This window comes from Apodemus sylvaticus, chromosome 10, assembly GCF_947179515.1.
Source record: "Apodemus sylvaticus chromosome 10, mApoSyl1.1, whole genome shotgun sequence".
Classification (NCBI taxonomy): domain Eukaryota; kingdom Metazoa; phylum Chordata; class Mammalia; order Rodentia; family Muridae; genus Apodemus; species Apodemus sylvaticus.
In genome coordinates this window covers 13,128,763-13,147,985 of record NC_067481.1, presented here as the reverse complement: position 1 = coordinate 13,147,985, position 19,223 = coordinate 13,128,763, and the positions used below count along the sequence as shown (strand labels likewise).

At 44.8% G+C, this 19,223-nt stretch overlaps 1 protein-coding gene across 2 annotated transcripts in view; it reads right to left on the bottom strand.

The window, feature by feature from the left end:
- Window positions 1-19,223, bottom strand: part of LOC127695355 (uncharacterized) — a 39,647-nt gene that overhangs the window by 9,589 nt on the left and 10,835 nt on the right. For both annotated transcript variants that reach the window (XM_052197431.1, XM_052197432.1), the window contains exons 2-3: window positions 18,918-19,114; window positions 2,558-2,694 (exon numbers count right to left, since the gene is read on the bottom strand). In XM_052197431.1, the coding sequence (XP_052053391.1) occupies window positions 2,558-2,694; window positions 18,918-19,114 (334 nt within the window). The remainder of the gene's footprint in view (window positions 1-2,557; window positions 2,695-18,917; window positions 19,115-19,223) is intronic.

The window sequence follows — 19,223 nt, the reverse complement described above, 5'->3', positions numbered from 1 at the left end:
ACTCAGCCCCTTTGGATTGTCAACAGGCCCCAAATTCTTCCCAGACAACACAAGTCGTTCTAACACAATGAGTTCCACCTTGTGATCTGCTTGTGTGTACCTCACCGGGAGACTTTGCCCAGGAACGCTTGGCTCCCTGCGTAGTGGAGGAGTCCCAAAAATTACCGTCTTTCTCCACAGCTTGATTTTTGTTTGTTTCCACAAAGCCAGGGATCTGGCCAGTGACTGAGATTGGTGGCTCATGGCTTTGGGCTGCTGACAACTGAGTTTCTCCCCCTCATTCTAACTTAGGCCTGTGGCAGAGTGAGGGTGTGGGAAACCAGACTCTCCACAGGAACTTGGTCCCAGTGAGGGAGTTAGACCACATCCTGTCTCCCACATATCAGGAAACAAGACCAGGTTTTGTTTCTTCCAACACTGACCAAGAAGACCCCGGATAGGGACTGAGATGGCCACCCTGGAATGATGACAGAATTGCTGACAAACATTTGAGGTCAATCAGATCTCAGATCCCAGCAGGGTGGCAGAGGGCTTTTCTAGGTCCTGTCACCTTCTCTGCCATCAGATATAAGTGTCTAGATGTCGTTTCAGGGTATCTGCTCTTTCAAAGGAAGGCCATTTCAGGGTTTACCATAAAGAGCTATAGCTTGTTGGTGATGGGCCTCAGATGGACCAAAACCAACCTCATCAGGTGTGACCAGGGCTGACCTCCCGTGGAGCTCTCTGCAGTGAATAATGAGTGGCCCTTCCATCTCTGTCCATCTCCAGCTCTGCTGTTTCTTCCTATTTGCTGTGTTGACTTTCTTTAGAAGACTCAGCAGCAGTATCCTCACCACCACCATCATCATCACCATCACCATCACCATCACCATCATCCTCATCACCATCATCATCCACATCACCACCATCATCATCCTCACCACCACCATCACCATCCTCACTACCACCACCACCATCATCCTCATCACCACCATCATCATCCTCATCACCACCATCATCTTCCTCACCACCACCATCATCATCCTCACTACCACCACCATCATCCTCATCACCACCATCATCATCCTCATCACCACCATCATTTTCCTTACCACCACCATCATCATCCTCACTACCACCACCACCATCATCCTCATCACCACCATCATCATCCTCATCACCACCATCATTTTCCTTACCACCACCATCATCATCCTCACTACCACCACCACCATCATCCTCATCACCACCATCATCATCCTCATCACCAACATCTTCCTCACCACCACCACCATCATCATCATCACCACAATCATTCACCATCATCATATTTTTAGTACAAGACCTAAGTTTACATATTTTCTGCTTGCATCCCACCCATCCTCATCTATTTTTCTCTTGCCTTCTCCCTTACTCCCAGTCATCTTCTAAAACCCTGCCTTTGGCTTCCAATAACTTATCACCTCCACTGGGGGCCATCCTAAATTCTTAACCAAGTTAGCTTTTCTCAGAATGGCCACAGCATTCTCTCTGTCCCTGTGTAACTTAGCGCTAGTATCTCTCTCTGTTTGAACCCTGTTGCAGGATATCTGACCATACCATGAACCCTGAGATTGTGTACTGGGAAAACCTGTTTCTAGTTGTGGTGTGGCTCAGCCCTAGTGCACACCTTTGATCCAGCAGCTTTCTGATCATTGTAAGCAAGATTAAATAAAGTCAACCACAGGTCAAGAGGCAGAGCAAGCAACCAGTTGACAGGGAGTGAACTTAGGAAAAGTCCATAGAGAAAAAGGAAGTCATGGGAACGATGAGAGACACAAGGAAGGAGGGACATTCAGTGTGAAGGGTTCTTAAGACAGTGTGGAGAAGGAGCTTTGCCCTTCTGGGACTTGGGTTGAGGAGGAAGATCAGCTGGGAGCTTTCTCTGCCTCTCTGAGCTAGCAGGCATTCACCAAAGCATCTGGGTCCTGAGTCTTCATTTGGTAAAATCGAACAATCGGGGTTTTGTTTTAAAACTAACAGAGCCCACCCCAATTAGATGTTCTCCGCCTACATGGCTTGCAGACCATGTAGGAAGTTCCACATAGAAACTTGTTACCTGCGTGAACATCTGAATTTGGATTCTCTGTTTTTTTTTAAATTGTATATAATAGGGATAAAAATTCAGAATAACTCTGAAGTGCTGGGGGAACACGTTTCCCACAAAGTGAAAGGAACCTATTACCTGTGGGAAAGACAAAAGGGCTTCTGGTCATCAAAGGGTAAAGGCCACCTTATGTGGTCAGCATAACCACAACAGACAGGGCAGCAGACACCCAGGACGTGAAGGCAGAACACGGAGGTATCCTGGGGTAGGAAATGCCTCCAGGAACCTCAGAGAACTGGAGAACACTGGAGAGTGTCTTCTTTTGGTCACTCCCTGAGTGAGGCTTACAGTATATTTCCATACTTGCAGGGGTTTCATTTCTCTCTCTAATCTGAAACAATGGCAGGCAGGTGACAGGGTCTGGGTGAGAATCCTGCCCCTTCTGATCACCCACCCACCCAGCCAGCCATGATTCCTCATGCCCCAGCTCACCCTTCTGTGGGGACTCATCTTCTCAGTCTGCAACGGGTAAGGAGAAGAAAGGGGGCTCACGTCGTATATTCGGAAGTTCTTCGTTGTTGGAGGGGACAATTCACGATCTTGTCCTGAGGCTTTGCTGTCACTTGATCCTGAGGGGATTAGAGGTAGATTTATAGGACCCATAGGGTTTGGAGGTAGATTTATAGAACCCAGAGGGTTTGGCAACCGCCAATCTATTTCAAATAAGCAGGAAGAGAAAGACTGTATTCCAGGATTCCCTGATCTGGTGGACCTGGTGCTTGCTTCTTTGTTGCAATAAACAGGGTTACTTTTGCAGTGTCTGATCACAGGGAATGACAAGAAAACACAACGCACTCTCCACCAAGAGCTGAGAATGGAAGTTGTGGTGGGGAATGGGTGGTGGCTGATCTGTCATCAACCCGACTAACTGAAATCACAAGCCACTTGGCACTATGGTGGGTGAGGGATTTTCTTGATCAGATTATTTCAAACAGCAAGATTGACCCTGAATGTGGATGACACCCCCTGGAGGCAGTCCAGATGGGCACCCCCTGGAGGCAGTCCAGATGGGCACCCCCTGGAGGCAGTCCAGATGGGCACCCCCTGGAGGCAGTCCAGATGGGCGTGGTAGAGGAAAGTGTTTTCTCTCTGCTTATTCACATGCTCACCAGCAAGTTCATCTACCTGGTTCTGGGGACATTCCTACACCCGTTGTCTTGGTCAGGGTTTCTATTCCTGCACAAACATCATGACCAAGAAGCAAGTTGGGGAGGAAAGGGTTTATTCAGCTTACACTGCCAAACTGTTGTTCATCACCAAAGGAAGTCAGGGCTGGAACTCAAGCAGGTCAGGAAGCAGGAGCTGATGCAGAGGCCATGGAGGGATGCTGCTTACTGGCTTGCTTCCCCTGGCTTGCTCAGCTTGCTCTCTTATAGAACCCAAGACTACCAGTCCATGGATGGTACCACCCACAAGGGGCCCTCCCTGCTTGATCACTAATTGAGAAAATGCCTTACAGCTGGATCTCATGGATGCACTTCCCCAACTGAAGCACCTTTCTCTATGATAACTCCAGCCAGTGTCAAGTTGACACACAAAACCAGCCAGTACACTGGTATTAGAACAAATTTTTTTTAGGATTCTGATATAAGACCAGGAGTTCCCCAGGAACCCACTAGGGCTTCAGCGCCCTGATTGGAACTGCTGAGACATTCAGCCTCATGGACTGAACAGCCACTGTAGTCTTGACATCTCTACTATGAGACAGCCATTGTTGGACTAAAAGGACCACACCCTTTAGTCAAGCTAACAAGTTCCTTTTTAATACATGGATGTTCCTTTAGAGAACTAAGTAAAATAGAACTAAATAAAATAAAGAATGGGCTAATAAAGGGTGTTGGGAAGTGCCTAGGTGATGCTCAGAGATGCCTGGTGGAGGCTCTGAGAATGCGTATTATCAGGAAGTCGTTCTACTGCAGCTATGTGAGCTGAGCAGATCCTCACTGTGGGGATTTAACTGAGTAGAGAATATCACCGGCATGGTTGCTTAATCGGGTCAATTAAGGAGTTAATTGTGCAAACCCTTCATTTTGCTGCACAGATGGAAAATTCTCCTATCTTAATGCAGAGGTTGACAAACTTTTTCCTCAAAGGCCAGATGGTAAATACTTTAGGATTTGTAGATTGCATGATTTTTCCCCCAACTATATAGCATGTCTTTTGGAGCTCATAAATAGCTTTGATTGGGCCTCAGGAGATGGCTTAGCCAGAAAAGAGCTTGCTGTGCAATCATGACACAAGTTTGATCCCCAGAACTGGTACTCAAAAACCAAATGCAAGAACATATCAAAGACATTATCCACCATGATCAAGTAGGGTTCGTCCCAGGAATACCAGGATGGTTCAATATATGGAAATCCATCAATGTAATCCATCATATAAAGAAATTGAAAGGAAAGAAAACCCACATGATCATCCCCTTAGATGCTGATAGCCTTTTACAAAATCTAACACCCATCATATTAAAAGTCTTGGTGAGATCAGGGATTCAAGGCACATATCTAAACACAATAAAGGCAATATACAGCAAGCCAATAGCCAATATTAAGTTAAATGGAGAGAAACTTAAAGCGACTCCACTAAACTAAGGGTCAAGACAAGGCTGTTCCCTCTCTTCCTTTCTTTTCAATATAGCACTCGAACCTCTAGCTGGAGCAAGAAGATAACTAAAGGAGATCAAGGAGATACAAATTGAAAAGGAAGAAGTTAAAGTATTGCTATTTGTGGATGATATGATAGTATACACAAGTGACCCCCAAAATTCTACCAGAGGGCTCAGACAGCTGATAAATACCTTCAGCAAAGTGGCTGGATACAAAATTAACTCAAAGAAATCAGTAGCACTCTTTTATACAAACAATAAACAGGCAAGAAAGAAGTTAGGGAGACAACACCCTTCACAAAAGCCACAAATAATATAAAATTCCTTGGTGTAACTCTAAGCAAGTAAGTGAAAGGCCTGAGTGACAAGAACTTCAACTCTCTGGAAAAAGGAGACTGAAGAAGATCTCAGAAGATGCAAAGCTCTTCCATGCTCACGGATCAGTAGGATTAACATAGCAAAAATGGTCATCTTACCAAATGCAATCTACAGATTCAATGACATTGTCATCAAAATTCCAACACAATTCTTTACAGACCTTGAAAGAAAATTTTCAATTTCATATGGAAAAAACCAAAAAACTTGGGATAAGTAAAATAATCTAGAACAATAAAAGAACTTCTCTCACCATTCCTGACCTCAAGCTGTACTATAAAACAATAGTAATAAAAACTGCATGGTATTGGTATAGAAACAGACAGGCTGATCTACAGAACCAAATCCAAGAAATTGAAACAAATGTCTATGAACATTTGATACAATGAAAAAGGGAGAGCATCTTCAACTAGTGCTGGTCTAACTGGGTATAGAAGAACTGCATGTAGAAGAATGCAAATAGATTCATATTTATCATCCTGTACAAAACTCACGTCTAAGTAGATCAAAGACTTCAACATAAAAGCAGGTACACTAAATCTAATAGAACAGAAAGTGAGCCTAACCTTGAACTCATCGCTATAGGAGACAACTTCCTGAAGGGAACACCCATAGCTCAGGCACTAAGATCAATTAATAAATGGGAACTCCTAAATTAATTAAAAGTGGGACCTCATGAAGCTGAAAAACTTCTGTAAGGTAAAGGACACTGTCAATAGGATAAAACAATAGCCTACAGAATGAGAAAAAAAAACTTCATCTGACAGAGGGCTAATACCTAAAATATCTAAAGAACTGAAGAAATTAGACAAAAAACACCCAAATAATCCAATTTAAAAATGAGGTATAAGGCTAAACAGAATTCTCAACAGAGGAATCTCTAATGGCCAAGAAGCACTTAAAGAAATGTCTAATGTAATTAATTATCAGGGAAATGCAAATCAAAGCAACTCTGAGATTCCACCTTACACCCATCAGAATGACTAAGATCAAAATCCGTCATTGCTGGTGGTTGTGCAAACTTGCACAACCACTCTGGAAATCAATTTGTTTCTGAGAAACTGGAAATATTTTTACCTCAAGATCCAGCTATACTACTCCTGGGCATATACCCAAAAGATGCTCTATCATCCCACAAGGACAATTGCTCCATTATGTTCATAGCAGCTTTATTTGTAATAGCCAAAAATTAGAAACAATCCAGATGTCCCTTAGCTGAAAAAATGGATACAGAAAATGTGGTTCATTTACAATGGAATACTACTCAGCTATTAAAAACAAGATCATGATCATTTTGCAGGCAAATGGATGAAACTAGAAAGTATCATCCTGACTGAGGTAACCTAGACACAAAAAGACATTCATGGTATATACTCACTGATAAGTGGATATTAGTCATAAAGTACAGGATAACCATGATACACTCCACAGACCCCCCCCCAAAAGCCAAATAACAAGGAGAATCCAAGGGAAGATGCTTGAATCTTTCTCAGAAGGGGAAATAAAATAGATATCAGAGGTGGATGGAGGGAGGGAACTGGTGGGTGAAGGGGTGGGGAGGAGAACGGGGTAGAGGAATCAGATCTAGGGAGAACAGAAATCAGTAGGGGTGGACATCTCTAGGATGTGCCAGGGACCTGGGACAGGGGTGGGAGGAGGCTCCAGGGGGTCTATGGGAATGAGTGTAGCTGAGACTCCTATCAGGGGGATATGGAGTCTGAGGTGGCCACCTCCAGTGGCCAGGCAGGACTCCCAGTGAAGAAATAAGAACACCAAACTCACCCAAAAAACATTGACCCAAAATGTATCCTGCCTACAAAATGTGCAGGGAAAAGATGGAGCAGAGATGGAGGGAATGACCAACCAATGACTGGCCCAAACTGAAGCCCATCCCATGGGCAATTACCAATCTTTGACACTATTAATGATACTGTTATGTTTGTAGAGAGAAGCCTAGCATAACTGTCCTCCGAGAAGCTCCGTCCAGTCGCTGATGAAAACAGATTCAGAGACCCACAGCCAAACATTAGATGGAGCTCAGGGAGTCTTGTGAAAGAGTTGGAGGAAGGATTGGGGGGCCCCAGGATGATAGAGACTCCACAAGAAGACCAGCAGAGTCAACTAACCTGGACCTTTGAGGGCTGACAGAGACTGAAACACCAACCAGAGAGCGAGCATGGGCTGGACCTACCCCCTAAGCCCCCAGCACATACGTAGCAGCTTCAGGTGGGTCCCCCAACAGCTGAAACAGAGGCTGTCCCTGAGTCTGTTGTCTTTCTGTGGGTCCCATTCCCCTAACTGGCCTGCCTTGTCTGGCCTCAGTGGGAGAGGATGAGTCTAGTCCTGCAGTGACTTGATGTGCCAGGTTGGGGTGATATGGGGGGTTGGGGGACAGAAGGAACTCCTTCTTCACAAAAGACATGAGGAGTGGGAAGTGGAGGGAAGAGGTGTAGGGGGATTGGGAGGAGGGGAGTTGATATTGGGATGTAAAGTGAATAAATAAATAAATTAATTAATGAGAAAAAAAACCCAGAAGTCAACCTCACTGAGCAGTTCCCCTTAAAGGCCAAGGTAGATATAAAAACATGACTCAGCCTTTTCTGAGGAGAAAGGGAAGATGGGAGGATGATGGAGGGTGAGGTGAGAGGGAGGGCGTAGGAGGAGAGGAGCGAGGGGAAGCTCCAATAGGGATGTAAAGAAAATAAATTAATTAATAATAAAATGTGACTCAGAATCAGTCTTTCTGAGGTCTGTTCTGGTATGTGAGAAGCATTCCTTTTTCCTTTGAGCTTGCATTCTGAATGTGCATATGTGTGCGGGGACACGTGGAGGAAGGTGGGAAGGTGGTCACTCTTGGGTGCTGTGTCTCATGTACTGTCCACTTGTTTTTTAGGCAGGATCTCAAACTGGCCTGGAACTTGCCTGTTAGGCTAGTCTGGGCTATCTTTCTCTTTGTCCTAGTGTTGGGATTTCAGATGTGTGCCGCGCCATTTATTACATGGGTGGGTGCTGGGGGTCAAACTCAGGGTGTCTCACACTTGTACGGTGAACACTTCACTGACCTGTTGACATCTCTCCAGCTCTGGGCATTTCATTGGTGGAGTAATAGTATTGGTGATGATAGTTGGGCTATCATGGTTTAATGAGGTATCTGGAATTTAACAGAGCTTCAATAAATGTTTGGGAAACAAGTTCATGGGGAGAGGACCGTGAAGACAGATGCTGGTCTGAGCAGAAATTCACCTTTTATTCCCAGATGCTCTGCTCTTGGGATGCCTGTCAGGGATAAACAGCAGTGTGTAGCATGCCAGGAGGGGCTTCCGCTTTAGACCCCAGGCACCAGAGCACACGTGGCTTTCGATCTCAAATGTCTTCCACTACTCCAGCATTATCTTAAGAGGAGTCCAGTCTCATGGGGCTTTGCTGAAGCCCCTTAGCCATGAATGGTCTGACTTTGAAACTAGCTTTGCTTGACTCAGGGACTGCTCACTCAGAAGGCAGCAGGGGCGGCCCCTCCCAGGCTGGGGTGGAGGATGCCCTGGGAGGAGGGAAGGCCTAGGGAAGCAAGGGAGTGGGAGACGACAGGCTACTCTTTATTTTTTGTGAGGTAACCAGGACATTTGGGTAATTTTAAAACTCTTTCTTTAGCAATGGTTTTTAGGGGTCATGGGAAGGGGACAGAGCAGGGGAAGGTGCAGGGAGGCATCCTCTGGAAGTGATTAAACCTGGAGATAACGCATACTCCTAGAACACTGGAATTTTTTTTTAAAAAGAAGATTTGTTTATAACCTCAAAATTAATCCTATGCCCTTGATGCTGAAAATACTTCTCTCTGGGCACAGAAAGGGCACCTTCCTACTTAACTCTGAGTCCTTTAAAGTAAAAATAGGCTTCTGCTGAACTACTCTGTTCCCCTCTTAAGGAAAGAACACATACTTGGCAAATGCTCTACCACTGAGCTGCACCCCTACATCTTTGGATTTTATTTTTGTTTTCTTTGAGACAGGGCCTTGCCACGTGCAGGCTACAGAAAAAGACATTAACTTACCTGCACACGCCACCATGCCCATGTCTGTGGAGGCCTTAGGACCACCCTTGGGTGTCATCTTTAGGGCTCCGGCACCTTTGAGACAAGCTCTCTCATTTTCTGAAGCTCACCAATTAGGCTGGTTGGTCAGCAAACTTTCCAGACCCTGCCCTCTGCCCCTCCCAGTGCTGAGAACCACACCTAGCTCTTTCTGCAGCTTCATCTGGGTTCTGGGGGATTGAACTCGGGTTTTCATTCTCTCACGGCAAGCCCTATATGGACTGAACCGTTTGCCAGTCCTGATAGTGTGTCAGAGTCTCCCATAGAAGCTTTGAAAAAGTCCAGTGCACAGGTGTGTCCCCATGCCCATTGAGTCTGAGTTTTGCTTTGGACAAAGCTCTGGGTGATTTCCGCCAGGGCAGCAGGGGCTCATACACCACCCTGTTAGAATGTGGACTTACCTGTGCAGACTCTGGCAGCCAAATAGATGCTCCTCTGTGTTGCAAGCTAGAAGCCAAACCAACGGGCTTGTTGAGGGTGGAAATGAACACCCTATGGATTACAGTGTTTGACTGGTTTAAGCACTTTTTGTTTCTGACAATAGCTCCCATATGATAAAAAAAAACAAAAACAAAATCACACACTGGGTATGTATATGTGTATGTGTATGTATATGTGTATCTCCAAAGGTCATTTATTCAGCTGAATCATTCATTTAGTTGTATTAAAGCTTTAAGGCTTCTTGCCAACTTTTGCATCAGGGGAAAGCTGTTAATGCAAGAGAAACACTGTAATTTCTAAACATTCTAATTTGATTCTGTTATCATTACTTTCGCCGATGTCTCTTGTAACCCAAGCTGGCCTCAGACTCTCTGTCTAACCAAGGTCAACTTGAACATCTGTCCTTCTTTTGTCTGCCTTGCAAGTGCTGGGCTGCATACATGCATCACCATACCTGGCTTGTGATTGCTTTTAAAACAAGTTTTACGTTAATATTGTTTGACTCCCCCAGCTCCTAGCATGGGCTCTACCCTGTGGCTTGAGTATTCAGAAGGACCGTGTAAGATAGAACCTGAATCTTTATTGTACAGAGTATGGCAGGTAGAATTCTAAGATGTCTAGGATTCTAACACAATATGATATGTGCCCTTGGATGATCCGTGTCCTTGGATGTGACATGGGCTGGTGAATGTGATGATCTAACAGTCCAATGACTATGGCACTACCTGGCAAAGATAAAGGGATTTTGTAGTTAAAAAAAAAAACAAACAAACCCTTATAAGATGACTCTAAAGGGATCAAGGAGGAGCTTACGGGTTGGAGAAGTGGCTCAGTGGCTAAGAGACCTGTTGCTTTCCAGGGGAAACCAGTCTGTTTCCTAGAACCCACAGAGTAGCTAAGAACCATCTGTAATTCCAGTTCCAGAAGATTTGATGCCCTTTTCTGGTCTCAGTAGGAACCACACATATGGTACACATGCCTACATGCAAGCAAACCACCCACACCCCCAAAATAAAAACAAAGAGTGTATCTTGGCAGGCCTGACCTACTTCGTTGAGTCCCTTAGAAATGACCTTGAGTTCAAAGCCTTCAAGAGACAAGCCACCGTGAGTTCTAAGTCTGCAAAGAAATGGTTCTTGCCAAGAACCCAGAGCCACAAGGGGATGCCAAGGATAGGAGTCAGCTAAGCTTTGTACAGTTTCATGACCCACGAAAGCAGACATAATTAGCAGATGTTGTTTTAATCCACCAGATGTGTGGTCATTTGCTCTGTGGCAAGAGGGCTCTGATACATTGGTGGAGAGATAATAACAGAGAGAGGTTAAGGGACTTGGTCAGGAACGCACACTGGAAGCCAATGGAGCTGGGAGTCAAGCCTCTTCATTTGCTACAGTGTGCTGTTGACCACCATTCTACCATCAGTTTATAGAAAAAAAGGCTCCCTGGCACCAACCCTCTTATTTTCTGGAAAATATAAACTGGGGCAGACCAAGGCTGATTCTAAACCCTGCTGCATTGTGAAAATCAGAGGAAAGAGCTGTTAGTATAACACAGAGTTCACACACATATCACACACACACACACACACACACACACACACACACACACATATACACACAGTAGCAGAGTGGACTTGTTTACCACCTAGGCTCTCTTTGTGGGATGCTGGCTGTTCCAGGAGATGAAAGGCAGTGTTTGTAAGTAGATGTATTTCAATGGTTGATTCTAAATGCTGCCTCCTGCAAGGCCATCGCTGTCCACACAGTAGCAGACTATGGGTCCTTGGAAGTTGAGAGGTGCTGTTCTCTGTAGCTGTGAACCTGGAAAAATCTCACCTTTCATAATCCCTTTCAAAAAGGGATCTATTTCCTTATGAATCAGGAGTAATAATACTTGGTCAGCCCTGACCCTCACCATCAGTTTCCCATCATCCTTGCTCTTAAGTCATGAAGTGAGTGCTTTACATATAAAATCATTCTATTGCTTTGCAGCTGGGATGACCCCATGTCATAGTTCTATCCAGAGAGCAAGGATAGTCTGGGGTGGGGAAGAGGATCATGGGAAGCGACCATTTTCTGGTACACAGCTGGAATGAGCCCGTTTCATTTTCCAGGATCCATCTGTCCCTTTCCTGCTTGGAATGTGTGTGTGCTGTACCTCAGAGGTGAGTAGCCATCTTGTGGATGTGAGACTAAGGAGGAGGAGGAAGCTGTGGAAAGCTTGGGTCTCTGAGGGCAACATGGCAACACCTACCAGTCTTGTACGTATTGTTCTGGACATCTTGTTAAATGTGTTTACTTAATAGGATATGACCAGTAGAATTCTAAGATGCCTAATTCTAGGTGCATGATGATCCAATGTTCCAATGACTATGGTACTACGGGGCAAAGAGGAAGGTATTTCATAGTTAAAAACCCTTATAAGATCAAGGAGGAGCTTGATCACTTTATATGTTTCTTCTTTCTGCTTATGACATGTTATTTTTTAAAGAGTTTTTAAAACAATAAAGAGCAAATGATAATTGATACATTATGAGAGGTGAATGGTCCCTCTCTAGAGCTGTGATGGACATAGGCAGGAGAGGAAGATGTAGAAAGAGACAAACAAGTCTCTCAATACAGATGATTGGGAAGTATCAATGCAATGTGGGATGGGGCATAAGTATGGCCCAAATGGGATTTAACTGAGTGAACAACTCACCAGACGAGCCTAACAAATATGGTCTTGTCTGAGGCATATAGCACACCCAAGAGTGTGCTGCCTTCTGTCTTTGAACACTGATAAATCTAAAAATTATAAAGACTTTGGAAGTAACAAGCCAATCTGCTAGCAAAGCTACATCCTAGGTCAACAGACGGGAATTGGAAGCAGGAGATGGTCGTCGGTTCTCCCCCATTCCAGTGGTAGCAGAGTCTCTGAATCCAACTCCAGGGTTGGCTGCAGGAAGCAGTGGAGCAAATGTGGTTCATTAGTGGGGGATGGTAAAGGGACTAGGAACACAAAACTCCCCTGTCCTTTAGGGACACACTTATGAGAGGAGGGAACAACTGTTTTTGGGAAGGGTGGACCTAGTTAGGGACATACGGTTGTTCTAGAATCTCATGTATTATGGGACCTACCCATTTTTTTCTAAAAGACAGATGGTGGTGGAAGTGTCTGAGAGGTGGGTTTGAATTTGGATTTAAGGGAAACACTTCTATCAATATCTTCCGTGAAACAATATATTGGTTGTGCCCCTGGTCCCTGCGACAGACCTGACAGAACTGGAAGGAGGAAGGACTCGTTTTGGCTCACAGTTTGAAGTGTATGACAGTCCACCACAGCGGGGAAGGCATGATGGAGTTCTTAGCTTCATGAGTATGTAGCTGGTGCTCCTCACATCTCAGGGGGCCAGGAGATGGAGGGAAATTGGTGCATGGTAAACTCCATTTTGTATCACAGAAGACAAGGTTCCTGAGATCAGAAGCAAACTACTCATCACCACACACTCATGCTTGGGGAGGATCATTCACTCTCCCTGAGACTTGAGTCTATGAAGTGGAAATTTGAGGGTTCTTCGGAAAGTCAGTTGGATGGTGTTTTGCTGGAGCAAACACGTGGAAGAACATTTTATTAAGTGGACACAGGTGTGAAAGTCTAAGGCAGACTCGTGAAGGAATGTTTTCATGGAGCAAGCATGTGAAAAGACATGTGATGAAAGAGTCTTTGCTAACAGCACACATGTATTGGTCCGCCTTACACTGAGTAGCTGGGCTGCACTTGTTGAGACTCCATAGAGAGAAACACACCCAAAAACTTCTGGTGATGTGCTGCAGTTTCTTGCTGCTTCTTTGGACTTGGTCTGATTGGATGCACATGCTGAGGTGAGTGATATTTGGAGGGTTTAAATATGACTCCATGGAGTGACAGAGACAGAGGTTGGCTTGCTGGTACAGCTAGCTGTGCAACACTTGTGTCTTGAGGCTTCACTTCCCTGAGAGAGGCACAGCTGAGAACTTTTCCTGGTGTTCCTCTTGGTCCTTTCTGCTGACTCAAGCTGAGGCTGAGGCCTTGGCTGTCTCTGCTAGGTCATGTCACCGCTGTTGCTAACCTGACTCTACTGAACTGGGCTATGAGTGTATCTGAGTGTTTACGAATGCATTGAGCTGCCACTGCCTGCTAACCTGTGAACTGAACTGCCGATTTCCAAAGAACCTTTCTAAATAGGTCCACTTCCCTGATTTACTTTCTTTTCCATTACCTCTGGTGGGTGGTAGGCTACAAGCAAGGTTAAAGCATTTAAGAACTATCATTAAAAATGACACTGAAAAAAGTTATAGGGTTGTACTGGCTGGTTTTGTGTGTCAACTTGACACAGACTGGAGTGCTCACAGAGAAAGAAGCTTCCATTGGGGAAGTGCCTCCATGAGATCCAACTGTGGGGCATTTTCTTAATTAGTGATCGAGGTGGGAGGTCCCCTTGTGGGTGGTGCCATCTCTGGGCTGGTATTCTTGGGTTCTATAAGAGAGCAAGCTGAGCAAGCCAGGGGAAGCAAGCCAGTAAGGAACATCCCTCCAAGGCCTCTGCATCAGCTCCTGCTTCCTGACCTGCTTGAGTTCCAGTCCTTTGGTGATCAACAGCAATATGGAAGGTGTAAGCTGAATAAACCCTTTCCTCCCCAACTTGCTTTTTGGTCATGATGTTTGTGCAGGAATAGAAACCCTGACTAAGACAAGGGTCTATCCACTGTCCTTCCTTTTTCAGATATCTGACCCTTCCCAGAAAAACAGTCCTGCTCTGCTAAACAACCCAGCCCCATTGGCTATGTCCCACCGGGATGTGCAGTTATGCAATACTGGCCTGAGAGATGAGTTTTCTGAGTCTGGATAAATTGGAGCAGGCTTTTTTGATCTGCAGCCTCCAAAGTTTTCCTTGACTCCCTCAAGCAGAAACAGATTCTAAGCAAGGTTTGTGGCTTCAGTCGCATCCAATACACAGCTTCTGGAGGAGGGAGGACTGGGGACTCTTTAGTCTGTCATCTCTGCCATTTGTCTGCACAGAGATTCCAGAAATTACTGTGGAAACCACACATTTCCAAGCAAACACATTTGTGTTTAAAACATGCTGGACTCTGACTCTGTCTCTCTCTTTCTCCCTGACACACACACACACACACACACACACACACACACACACACACACACTACAATTCCATTTGGAAATACTAGCATTTCTCATCAGCCAATGGAAGCCAATCTTGTTTTTGCAGCTCATTAGCTCTAAAGCCAGCAATGCCCCTGAGCCCCCACTTCTCTTCGTCCACAGTATATGAGGCTTGGAAGATGAAGGGAGAGTTAGTTGACAGACATGGAAACCTGCCTGACTCTGGCAAAAGCCTCTGTTGGAAACTTGCTTTGTAATTTCCTGAATGTTTAGGGTCAGAAGTGGGAGGACAACCCGAGAAGGAAGAAAATTCTACTTGCTTTGATATGGGAGGTAAATAAGAAATAGACTTGAGAGAAGGACAGTGAGTGGGTTCTGAACTCAGGCTCAAGGATAAACGTTCCCCAAACACTCTGTGCCCAGAGCTTGAGTGCTAACTGCCTGAGAAAATTTGCCTGGCCCGGATGGGACCACCTTTGAATGAGAAGGATGCTCAACACCCCGCCCCCCCAACAGAACTGTTCTCTGCAAAGTTGGATGCCTTGGAGACTGGGTAATACATTATCTTCATGCCTTTGACCATTTTTTTAAAAATTGGTTTTATTCTCCAGAATGTTTTCAGTTTTTGGAGCAGTGGCTGATACACAGTGGGTGCTCACCCAGTATTTGCTGAGTGAAAGACAGAATGTGGTTTCCATCCGCAGCTCTGTCTGAAGCTCCTGTCACTCTGTTGACTGCACAAATGATATACAGAGTAAAGGTAAGAGAGTTAGGGGGACCTTGGTCCCTGTGATGGTTTGTGTATGCTTTGCCTAGGGAGTGGCCCTATTGGGAGGGGTGGGCCTGTTGGAGTGGGCGTGGCCTCGGAGTAGGTGTGTCACTGTGGGAGTGGGCTTAAGACCCTCACCCTTAGCTGCCTGGAGGTCAGTCTTCCACTAGCAGCCGTCAGATGATGTTGATCTCTCAGCTCTGCCTGCACCATGCCTGCCTGGACGCTGCCATGCTCTTGCCCTGACAATAATGAACCTCTGAACCGGTTGACTGTTGTCTTTATAAGACTTGCCTTGGTTTTGGTGTCTATTCGAAGCAGTAAACCACTAAGACAGTCCCTAAACAGAATTGGAGAGAAAGAAAACACAAGGAAAACTAGGAGAGAGTCAATATGGAGGGACATGGCAGTAGGAGAATTGCGGGGTCCTTGGAGACCCTTAGAAGGTGATTGACAGGAGATGAGTACAATCCTTGATTTGAGCATCACCTTCAAAGCACTGATGGTTTCTTGCTTCCTTGGCTTTAAAGCCAAAACTTTTATCCTAAGATAAAGGATCCCTGCTCCCTTTCCTTTCACTTTTGCTGTAGGTCATCTCTTCTTCCCCCCTCCCCCCAACTGTTCTCCTTGAGGACTGGGAAGTAAGACAGGCTTTGCAGGTGACCCATTTGCTAAGCTCTTCCTTATCAGGGTCATTTGTTCCTAGCTCTCAGGCTGGTATACCACTGCAACAAGGGTTTTCCTGGGGACCACAACTGCACATCTTCATAAAGCATATGGTGTCTGCATAAAGCGAAACCCATTCTGGACTCAGTGTGGCTGGGTCCCTGGAGGTCACTGGGAGAATCTGGCAAATGCATTTTGTCAATCTTGTCAGCACTAATGGCTCCACGTTCATGACCAGGAGGGCTTTTGTCTTTCAGATTGTAAATGAGGTCACAGAGAGCTATCTACCTCAAAAATCACTTCCTGGTTTGCCCCTCTGTCTTTGAAGCCTACTTAGCAGACCAATTATGCATTAGCAAAGAGTTTGATTCCTTTAACTAGAGAAAGACACGAAAATTGTAAAGACAGCTTGTCTCTCCGAAGCTCTCTCAGTTCAGGCAGTGTGGGTATCTCTGGGGTGGAAAGGCCTTGCCTTTGGTGCTAAAATAATTCTGTGGTATCTATCCATGTAAGGCTGAGAGCAAGAGACAAGAACGGGGAGGAAAGAGACTCTGCCAGAAGAACTGGGGTGTAGCTCACTTGGTATTTCAGTGGCTTGAGAGCTTGCCTAGGATGCAGAAAGTCTCACATCAGGTTTGATCCCCAACATAAACTTGATCTGGTGGTACATAGCTGTCAGTCCAGAAGTAGAAGCAGGAGGATTTGGAGTTTGAGGACATCTATTACACATTGAGTAAGTAGCCAGCCTGTGACACATGAGACTGTGCCTATAAATATGTAAATGAATGAATAAACAAGTATAAACCATTGTCTCACAAATAAGTGAATATATGAATAAAAAATCCTCCATTTAAAAAAAAATTGCAAGACTAGAAAGGAGGAGGTGCTGGGACATGGGTCTGTTTCCTCTGTATCGGTTACAGTGTCATCACCATGGCTCTGAAGGCACCTGCCATTGACCCTAGGAAAGGTTTGTTCTTCATACTTAGAGAACTCACTGACTATTAGCCATTCTCTTTACGGGAATGTTCCTGGGATTCAGGTGTGAAGCTCCCTGGATCTGGAGGCTCCATCCAGCATGGCAGAACCCAACTCTATATACGCAACAGCAAAGGGACAAAGAGTTGTGGGCCCTTTGCCAAAGCCAAGTCTTCCCAAAGGTCAAGCTGAATGCACTTCAGTCGCATTCTCTTCCTGAGGATTTGTTTTAAGTAAGTAAAATCTTGACCAGCTATGAACTCTGGGAACTATATAAACAGCCAGCCTGTCAAGACATGCTCACTGATACAATATTTATCTAAGGTCACGAGAGTTAAGACCTGCCCTACAAACGCCTGGCATTTTTATTGATGTAGTTAAGAGATAAGGAAGGTTCATCCCTCTTGGCTAGCTCTTATAGTACTGAAAGGTGCTGTATGCACCTGCTAAGGAGTACATGTAACCAACAGTCTTACCAAACTATGAGTCCTGTGAACTATAACAACTGTCCTGACAAGACAAGTCCACTGGTGTAATAATGGTATGAACATCATGGGAGGAACCAGCCACTTTCTGATTGGATTTAAGTCCCATTTTACAGGATGAAACTCACACCTGGGCACCATGATCAGGCCAAGAACCTGTGTCTAGACCCTGATAGAGAACATACTACTATTATTCTACTAAATGGACAAAATATTAAACCAACTCCTAATGATTTATCGCTACACCAATAGATTATTACATCCATAAACCCTCATTAGAGAAGTTTCTCATTTCTTGTAGTAGATGGTGGTTAACACAGAGACCCATAACTGGTCACCATTTGCAGGATAAGAGTAATTGGGATGCTCATCCTTAAATTGGACATCCATATTACATCCCTCCTCCCAGGGTTTAAGGATCACCATGAAAGAGGGAACAGGAAGGTTGTAAGAGTGATATAGCTTTTAGATGAATAGGTTGAAATAGTGTTTTCCAGACACAACACGCAGTTTTATATCTGAGCTCACAGTGGTTGTGACAGCAAGCACAAGATTTATGCACACCCTAAACAGAAGAAAAAAAAACCCTCTGCATGGAATGGGGGATGGGGTAGGTAGGTATAAAATCCCACCCCTAGCTGAGGCACTATTGGCAATTAATGGCAACTCATGAGAGAGAGTTAGTTCCCTTTAAGGAAGTGACCTCTGGTAGGTTGACTATGCTCCAGTGGGTGACCACACAGATAAGAGTATATAGATTGAACAAATTGGACTCAATGGGCTATTTTTTTAAAAAGCAGACACAAGGCTTGGGGAGGTAGATCTGGGAAGAGTCAGGAAGAGGAGTTCAGATGAATATGGTGGAAACTATGAAATTCACAAAGAAGTAATAATAATATATTTTAAATTGAAATACATTAAAACAAATCCCTTCTTTCCTATGTTGTTCTTGTCAGGTGTTTTGTGATAACAATGAAAAAATAATTAGTGTGGAAAGTAGAGTTTTTGAGGCAAAAGTTTCATCATGGATGGTAGTCACCCTGCAGACTTGGAATTGCAACATTAAAACACATAGTATACTACATATTATATGTCTACATATGATTAGTCTACATATTATATGTCTACATATGATAAGTCTTATGACACTAGCTTTGCCCTTGTCCTGGGCATGGCTCCTAGATCTGGAGTCCTGTTTTGTAAACCCCTTTATGCCCACAAGTGCATCGGGGCTGGGCTCTCCTACCTTGAATATCTTTTTGTAGTTCTGTTTTGCTGAGGAGGGGTCCTTCCTCTGCAGCCCTGCCTTCTCCTGCCTCTTCAGCTCTGCTCTCAGGACTCCTGACACCCTCCTTGTCCTGCAGCATCTGACCATGGGGTGAGTGGTGGCCCTCTGGAAGCTCTTCATGCTTTTTGTTCTCCCTTTTCCTCTCATGAGAAACCCTAAACGTGGAGAAAAACACAATTCTGTGTTAGGTGTGTTCTAAATGACCCAGTGATGTATAAACGAGTCAGCTGTCGCATGGTCCAATTGGACTGGGACCTTCAACTT